Source organism: Myotis lucifugus, unplaced genomic scaffold (assembly GCF_000147115.1).
Source record: "Myotis lucifugus unplaced genomic scaffold, Myoluc2.0 scaffold_76, whole genome shotgun sequence".
Lineage (NCBI taxonomy): Eukaryota > Metazoa > Chordata > Mammalia > Chiroptera > Vespertilionidae > Myotis > Myotis lucifugus.
Window position 1 is genome coordinate 4,115,484 of NW_005871124.1, and position 9,507 is coordinate 4,124,990.

General features: G+C 43.2%; 1 protein-coding gene across 1 annotated transcript; it reads left to right on the top strand.

Annotated features, from left to right (window-relative positions):
- Window positions 1–8,131: 8,131 nt before the first annotated feature.
- On the top strand, window positions 8,132–9,149 carry DUSP21 (dual specificity phosphatase 21). The gene is made up of 2 exons (XM_014457412.2): window positions 8,132–8,266; window positions 8,610–9,149. Exons 1-2 carry the CDS (start codon window positions 8,132–8,134, stop codon window positions 9,147–9,149), a joined length of 675 nt encoding a protein of 224 aa, XP_014312898.2.
- The last annotated feature ends 358 nt before the right edge of the window (window positions 9,150–9,507 follow it).

Sequence of the window (9,507 nt, forward strand, 5' to 3'; positions counted from 1 at the left end):
GAAATCCTGTTTTTACCCTCCATGTCTCTTAACTACTGTTTCATATTTGATTTTCATCTTGTTTTTCTCTTTATGCTCTGTTTTAGGATTGTTCATCAGAACTACCTTTCAACAAAATTGTCCCTTTACTGTGTCTGGTCTTGAATTTAACCCATCTATGATGTTTTCAATTATTTTTATTTAAAAATTCATAATTGATTATTTCTCATATCCACCTATGCTTGTTTCCTTTCTGCTTATTTTACTGTATGATTCCAGAGAGTTGTGAATAAAAATTATTCTTCTCTTTGAACATCTTAATATAGTTATTTTAAGGTCTTTGTTCCATAAGTTACTGTTGTCTGCAATGAAGTTATTGTCTGATTATTGATTTATAGTTTGTCTTTTTTTAAATATATAAGTATTTTATTGATTTCAGAGAGGAAAGGAGAGGGAGAGAGAGAAACATCAATAATGAGAGAGAATCACTGATCGGCTGCTTCCTGCACACCCCCTACTGGGGATTGAGCCCACAACCCGGGCATGTGCCCTTGACCGGCATCAAACCCGGGACTCTTCAGTCCGCAGGCCGATGCTCTATCCACTGAGTCAAACCAGCTAGGGCTATTGTTTGTCTTTCTTGGCCTTCAATTTCTGTAACTGTTTTTGGCATTTTGGCTGGTGGGGTCTTTTGAAGGGTGGGTGGGTCTCCATCTTCCTCTGTCTTTTCCCCATCCTCCCTAGCAACAACCTTCTTGCATGGATTCTGTTTACCTCCCTTTACCCTGCAGAATCACCATCAGCTTCCAGACCCAGAGCCTCACAAACCGGAGGCTTTATTTATTTATTTATTATATTTTTATTGATTTCAGAGAGGAAGGGAGAGGGACAGAGAGATACAAACATCAATGATGAGAAAGAATCACTGACTGACTGTCCCCTGCATGACCCCTACTGGGGATTGAGCCCACAACCCAGGCATGTGCCCTGACCCGGAATCGAACCGTGACCTCCTGGTTCATAGGTCGTCGCTCAACCACTGAGCCACACTGGCCAGGCACAAACCTGAGGCTTTATGTCCCATCATTTTTTTTTCTGTGTTCAGTTTCTGTCCAGTTGTTTATCTGGCTTGTAAGTCCAGCTATATTTTTCCTATTATATCATGTTTACTGATGTTATCAATTTGGACTAGAGAAGTTATATTGTGCGCTCTCTTACCAGGAAGCCAATTCCATAACTTATCACAAATTGTTCCTTTGCCCACAATAACCTTCCAACACTGACCTGCCTCCAAGTCATCAAAACTTGTCTGAAGCCACCTCCTTGTAACCTCTTTCTAGATCATAAATACTTTTCTGCTCTGCCTTTAACTATAGTGTATTTGTCTTGATATCTGTCCTCTTAAGAGACTGAAACATGTGTCATAATTATTTTTGTACCCTCCAGAATCTGGCACATTGTCTAGTGTATAGTAGGTGCTCAATAAAAGTTTCTTTTATTTCACTGAATGGGATGGAGGAAAGGCCCCAAACAAATTCAAGAGAACTGGATTTTAAACACTTAGATCCAGCCTTTTAAAGCCATTGTATTGCTTTACTGCTGTCTGAATATGAACTTAAACTACACTGAAAATGAAAAAGACAGATTCATAAAAAAAGCTCACAGAGAGAGTCAATGGAACTTGGCAACAGATGTGGTGGAGGAAAAAGATGACACCAGAATTAATTACAAGGCTTCTTGAACTCAGATGAGTGGGCACCCAGTGATAGTGTTAGCCAACACAGTGAGCACTGAGGAGGAAGCAGATGTGTAGGAAACCTGAGTTCTATTCAAGTTATGTCAAGTTTGACAAACTTTTCATACTTCACAGCTGTGCCGAGGATTGGCATAAAGGTGTCATATTATAACACGTTCGAGAAAAATCTCTGATCACCAAGTTTCATCTGGAATGTAAATGGTGCAATATTTTGATAAAGTTATTGGAAATTATCCGCAACAATTTAGGGAATGTAATAAATAAAAACATCTTGTGTAAAATTGTCATTCTCCCAGAGTTTGCATAATTTCTCCTGATGAGGCATATAACTGTTGAAGCATTTGCTTAATTGATAATTTGTGCATAATTTTCTAAACTTTAGAACATAATTATCATCACTTGTGTCTGAGTTAACACTGAAATGAAGCACTTTGGTGAAATGTTTTAGACACTAACAAAGTTTTAAAGACGGCAAATAAGGAAGAAATTGAAAAATTTTGATTAACATAACAGCAGGCTTCTGTCAAGCTCCATACAACTTAGCATGTCTCAGGGTAAAATAAATTTGGACATAATCAGGACATTAATCTAAAACAAAATTGAGTGCAAATTTAATGAGTTATACCAAGATCAGAAGAGTTTAGTTTTAATTCCAATTTTCTATTACCTATATAATTAAAAAATGTTAGCACTGCAAGGGACCTTCAACATCACTCAAATTCAGAAACTGCCTTAGCCAGTTTGCTCAGTGGATAGTCAGCCTGTGGACTGAAGAATCCCAGGTTCAATTCCCGGTCAGGGCACATGCCCGGGTTGCAGGCTTGATCCCCAGTGGGGGGCGTGCAGGAAGCAGCCAGTCAATGATTCTCTGTCATCATTGATGTTTTTATCTCTCTCTCTCTCCCTCTCCCTTCCCCTCTGAAATCAATTAAAAAAAAAAAAGCCCTGGCTGGTTTAGCTCCGTGGATAAAGCATCAGCCTGGGGATTGAAGGTCCTGGGTTCGATTTTGACCAAGGGCGCATGCCCGGGTTGCAGCTTGATCTCCGGTAGGGGGCGTGCAGAAGGTAGTCGATCAATGAGTCTCTCTCATCATTGATGTTTCTATCTCCCTCTCCCTTCCTCTCTGAAATCAATAAAAATATATTTTAAAAAAGAAAGAAAGAAACTGAGTTCCACCCGGACAGCTTGGCTCAGTGGTTGAGCCTAGACCTATGAACCAGATGGTCAGGGTTTGATTCCTGGTCAGGGCATATGCCCATGTTGTGGGCTCCATCCCCAGTAAGGGGTTTGCAGGAGGCAGCCGATCCATGGTTCTCTCTCATCATTGATGTCTCTCTGTCTCTCCCTTCCTCTCTGAAATCAATAAGATCATATTTTAAAAATAAAATAAAGACTTTCACATTCATATTCATCTGTCTCCTCTCACTGCCCAGAAACAGAGGACCAGACGGAGCCAGCAACAAGTCCTAGAGAGCTGGTTGCTGCTGGCTCTATACAAGCGGTTCTCAACCTGTGGATCGCGACCCCTTTGGGGGTCGAACGACCCTTTCACAGGGGTTGCCTAAGACCATCGGAAAACACACATATAATTCCATATTGTTTTTGTGATTAATCACTATGCTTTAATTATGTTCAATTTGTAGCAATGAAATTGGGGGTCACCAGAACATGAGGAACTGTATTAAAGGGTGGCGGCATTAGGAAGGTTGAGAACCACTGCTCTATACAGTAGTGCAGCTGACTCACTCCCAGGTGGAAATGGAATAAACATACAACTCTGAATTGAGTACTGGGGAAGCCAACTCCCACCTCTGCCTTAGGGACTTCAGCTGGGGGCCGCCCTCCTACCTGTCTATCAGACAACATAGCATGCAAATCCTTTTAGCTACCAGCTCTCTGGTACCCTCATCCCATACTCCTTTAGGTCTTTCTTACCACCACTACCCTTCAATGTAAACATATTACCGACATCCTCAGCCTCTTGCCTTCACTGTCCACCCTCAAAAGCACCCAACTCCCCAGGCACTGATATTCCATTCCTTCATGTGGCCTTGCCCATGTGTATACTTGAGCAGATGAACTCCAGCTTCTATGTCAGACACGCGTCTGCAATAGATGGATCACTGCTCACCTAAACTACTGTGATAGCTCTCATTTCCTCAGGTTTTGCCTTCTTCCCCCCACACCACTCCCGCCACAAATCCATCCATGTAGCTATAAGTGAGCTTCCTAAAAATCAGTTCTGATTATGCCATTCCCCTGCATAAAATGCTCCAGTGTGCCACCATGGCCTACAGGATCAAGCCCAAGTGCCTGGGGCAGGGCTCTCTGGGATCTCCGCTGTTGGCTCCCCTAGCCACTCCTCCTGCCACACTCCTACCTCATGGTGTGTTCTAGTAATTCTGAATCGTTGTTCTCTGCCCTCCTGACACCAGTTCACACCTTTGTGCCTTTATCTGTACTTCCTTTCCTGTCTAAAATCTTTTCCTCTTCTTGTCTGCCTGGGAAACTCCTATTCATCCTTCAAAGTCCTATTCCAAAGATATTCTCACAAACTCAAAGGACCACCCTATATATTTCTTATTAGTTAAAAAGAGGAAAAGTTACCTTTATAATGTAGAAGCCTAGCTAATGCTACTTTAACCAGGTGGTCAAAATTATTGTCATCATTAATAGGACAAACAGATATCATATGCCTCCAATGCAATGTACTGGGAATGACACACTCTGGAGATATTCTTGCCAAAAATATTTCACCTGAATCTAATCCAGAAGGAATGATCAAAAGTATCCAAATTGAAAGATGTTCTGCCCGGCTGGCATGGCTCAGTGGTTGAACATTGACCTATGAGCCAGCAAGTCATGGTTCAATTCTAGGTCAGGGCATATGCCTGGGTTGCAGGCTTGATCCCCCAGTGTGGTGCGTGCAAGAGGCAGCCAATTAATGATTCTCTCTCATCATTAATGTTTCTATCTCTCTCTCCCTCTCCCTCTCCCTTCCTCTCTGAAATCAATAAAAATATATTTAAAAAATTTAAAAGAAAGTCGATCTGCAAAACTGACCTCAATTCTTCAAAAATGTCAGTGTCAAGGAAGACCAAATCAAAGCACAACAAAACAACAGGCTTGGGAACTGCTCCAAATTAAAAGATGCTAAAGAATCATGACAACTAAATGCAACATGTGATCCTTGATTCCATCCTGAATCAAACAGGGGTAGGGGTGGGGTAGAAATCAGGTACAGATAGCATTATTGGGAGGATTAGTGAGTTTTGAATATGGATTATATATTAGACTAACGGCCCAGTGCATGAAATTTGTGCACAGGTAGTGTCCCTAGGTCTTGGCCGGCGATCAGGGCCGATCAGGTTCCCTGCCTCGCCGCCTCCCTGCCTCCTCCTTCCCTCACTCCCTCAGCACCCTGCCACCGCTGGTCACCTGCCATGTTCTGCGCTGCCCCCTGGTCATAGCAAGCAATCGAACTCCCGGTCTTGCAGTCGAACTCCCGAGGGGACACTTTGCATATTAGCCTTTTATATATAGAGATTATATATATAGATAATAATGTCGGGTCAATGTTAAATTTCCTGAGTATAGTCAATGTATTGTGGTGATGTAGGAAAATGTACTGTACTTGTTCTGAGGAAATATGTACTGAAGGGCTGAAGTGTTGCTGTATCTCCATTTAAGAAGCAATGGTTCAGCAAAAGAAACAAGCAAACAAATATGTGTGTTTGTATATCTAAATAGGAAGAAAAAGGGGATGTGGTGGTGAAGTGTTAACAACAGAGGAATTATTGGTGAAGGGTGGAGGGGTATTCATTGTTCTATTCTTCCAACCTTTCTCTCTGTTTGACATTTTTCAAAACAAAAATTTGGACAGCTATTCTGCCAGTGGAGTGGCCTCCCCTCTGTCTCACTGTTACACTAATAAACACTCTTTCACTTTAAAAAAAACTTGGACAGAATAAATAATAAAAACAAACAAATGAACCAAAAGCTTTGTTCTGGGTCATGTTTTCTGGGTAGAATTTCTTAACCCTCCCCTACTGCCCCGAGTCCTCAAACACACACACATAACACAATGAATCACCCTCTCTTCTGGACTCTTTCACGATTATCTATCGCTCTGACCGAACTGTAACCTCTTTGATTTCTGGGCCTGTGTGTTGTGTTGGATCTACACAATGCCTGAACTGTACCTGACACAGACTGGATGCTCAGTGGATGCTTTTTAAAAAATTGTTCAGGCTGAGTCTTGAGGCTGGGATAGGCTCCAGGAAGCAGACAGGAGCGAGAAAAGAATGGGGTGAGTAGAGGTAAGGAAGCAGGAATGGATATTTTGTATTTACCAAGAACATTTGATTTGCTTGGTCAGAACTGAAGATTTATATAGGTGAAAATGCCTGGCACGCCAGCTTCTTAATAAAAATGTGGTGAATCATTGGATACATGAAATTTGAAAAGCAGACTTAGATCAGATGGGAAAGGGCCTTGACTGCTGAATTGAGGAACCTAGCCATTATCTTAGTTCTTGACATGGGAGGTCTTCTCCCAGTGCCAGGAAGAGAGTGTCCTTGGGCAAGTCTTTTACACATCTTCTTCCCTAAATAATAAGGAAAAGCAGAGACAAGTGGGAATCGGAAAGTGACCTGTTTCCAAACTCAGGAAGAGGAAAGATCAACTTACCTACCCAGCCAAAGCCCTATCGTGGAGTTTGATGATATCCAACATCTCTCAGATGAAGGGCATCACAGAATGAATATCAGATGTAAACATAAATAAATACACCTATTTAATATAAGCCATGCTTGTCTTTGGGAAGAGTGGATGAAATGATTTTGGTTAATATTACTACATTTTTAAACTTTAAGAAGCATGTATTTATGAAATAACCCTAACACTTTTTATGGGGTTTCACATTAGCCCATAAATTACAAAGCTCTCATGATGCCTATCTCAAATGTTAGATTAAACCCTTTTAAATAATTTTAGCCCAATTGAGCTCTCCCCAGTAGACAATTTTCTATTTATTCAGGATTTGTGTTTTGTTTTCTTCTGGATAGACTTGTGGGGCCTGACAATTTAAATAATGAAAAACAAGCTGATTATAACAACTGAGAAAAAGAAAAGCGTGTTCTGTTTTGAGGTTATCGTTTCCCTGATCATTCCTAAGTAGACTGGCATCTATTTTATCCTTGTTCGTAGTCACAGTACACCTTTGCATACAACCCGAAATGACGAGGAGCAAATGTGAAGCAATGTGTCTATTAGCTGCTCGGCAAAATGATTTGTTTAGGTGATAGCTCTTTTGAATCTTCAGTCAAGTTCTACAAAAAGCTTAGCTGAGAGAAAATGTAAGCCTCGGGTAATATGTTTTTAAATCCATTTTATATATTAGACTAACGGCCCAGTGCATGAAATTTGTGCACAGGTAGTGTAGCATTGACTTGCCCCAGAATTTTTAACATTACTGGGAGAAAGCATCAGTGGTGGTCAGAATGATTTGTAGTTTACAAAGCATATTGGCATTCTTTTTCAAGAAAGTAGACAAGATAATTTGAGCTGTTGTTTCAAGTAATAAAGTAAAATCAAGTGATAAATCATTTGGGCCATCTGCACAAATGGACTGAGATACAGTTAAATTAGTCACAACTGTCCACTGCAGACCAACTTTGCCATAGATAAAGGGCTAGATATGCCCATTAGCAATAGTCCCTTAAAACCAGTCCTGATGTGTTCATAAACAGGAGCATGGTTCTATGGCTACAATCAACTGAGATGTCAGGCCAGGCCACAAAGCCCAGCCAAACCCATATCTTACTGCAGGTTTCTAGAGATTAGCATATCACATGAACCAAATGCTGTTCCCCAACTTAAAATATGATACTGTTCCCTTGTAGAAAAGTGTAAGCCCAGCCTGGCCAGTGTGGCTCAGTGGTTGAGCATCAATCTATGAGCCAGGAGGTCACGGTTTGATTCCCAGTCGGGGCACATGCCCGGCTTGTAGGCTTGAGCCCCAGTGGAGAGTGTGCAGGAAGCAGCCGATCAATAATTTCCTCTCATCGTTGATATTTCTATTTCTCCCTCCCTCTCCCTTCCTCTCTGAAATCAGTAAAAATATATTTTAAAAAAAGAAAGAAGAAAGAAAGAAAGAAAGAAAGAAAGAAAGAAAGAAAGAAAGAAAAAGTGTAAGCCTGTTCTGCAACACCAGTAAAATAGAAGCATTCATACATATTATGCTCAGTGTGGTGCAATAAGTAAAACATAAAATAGATATCTGGTAACAGAACATTTTAAAACATCAAGTCAGGTAAGAATTGGGCCTTGGATCTTGAATGTCTACTGTAATTGAAATGTAAAAAAAAAGAATTGGAGTTGGAAAGTAAACGACTATGAAGAAAGCTAAGAATAAATCTGGAAAAGAAAAAGAAAAAAAGAAAAGATCTGGGGTTTCTCTGAAGACCTGGCTGGGAGGCCAAGTCCTCCCTGTGGCAAACTGCGTTGCCATGGGAACCACTGGGCTGGTGGTAGGGGACTGTGACGCTCTGGGGCAGGGAGGGGTTTCTCTGAAGACCTGGCTGGGAGGCCAAGTCCTCCACGTGGCTAACTGCTGTTGCCATGGAAACCAGTGGCGTAGGCAGGGAGGGAATTGTGACGCTTGGGGGCAGGAGGGGTTATAACCAGTAACTTGTCCACCGTCCATCAGACCCCCGCCAGAGGCCTCGCAGCACTGCAGTGGGAGGGGTGCCCCCAAACCGGCCCAGAGACACCTTGCCAGCCGCCTCGATGACCACACCACCGCGACCACCATCACCATCACCACCACCACTGCCGCCGCCGCCGCCACCACCACGTTCCGTGTCAACCGAGGCCCTCCCACAGCCCTTGAGGACCCGTGGACTTTCTCAGCTGACCAGCAGTCTCTACATAGGTAATGCCGTGGCCGCTAACAACAGGTACCTGCTGACCACCAACCGTATCACCACCGTCATCAATATCTCTGTGGAAATCGTCAACACGTTCATTGAGAACATTCAATACGTGAAGGTACCTGTGCCCGACTCCCCCAGAGCGCGCATCAGCGATTTCTTCGATGCGATCTCGGACTACATCCACGGAGTGGAGCTGTGCCAGGGCCGCACGCTGGTGCACTGCCACGCGGGCATCAGCCGCTCCTCCACCGTGTGCATGGCCTACCTGATGAAATACCACTCGCTCTCGCTCCACGAAGCGTACATCTGGACCAGGGCCTGCCGTCCGGTGATACGCCCCAACCATGGATTTTGGGAGCAGCTGATTGAGTATGAATTCAAACTGTTCGCCAGAAACACTGTCCGGATGATTGACTCCCCCCTGGGGAGAATCCCTGATGAATACCAAAAGGAGTTTCATCTGATGATGTTCCTGTGAGCCACCCTGCCCAGCTCCTGTCACCTGCTGTGGATCCACATCATCATGAAACTGTGACTGTTGAACTTGGGTCCCTATGGACAACCCAATGACTTTTAGAAGGGCAAGCAACAAGGGGGGCTGCTGAAGTCTTTGGCTTTTGTGACCCTCAATCTGCAAAGAATAAAATCAAGTCAATGAAAGATGGTGTCAGTGTTTCTTTTTCCTGCGAGGAGCTGTCCAGGCCTGCTAGGGCCTGGCCAGAGAGGAGGGTGGGAAGGTGGTGACCAGCTCAGATGGGCCTGCATCTGGGCCCTGCCTGATCCTGACTAACCCAGGGGTGACACGCGCCCCCCCCCGCCCCCCCACCCCAATCTCT

Coding starts and splice junctions, on each gene's coding strand:
- DUSP21 (XM_014457412.2), top strand. CDS start 8,132: ATGAAGAAAGCTAAGAATAAATCTGGAAAAGAAAAAGAAAAAAAGAAA. Junction 8,267..8,609: donor TGGGAACCACTGGGCTGGTG/GTAGGGGACTGT, acceptor GTGTCAACCGAG/GCCCTCCCACAGCCCTTGAG.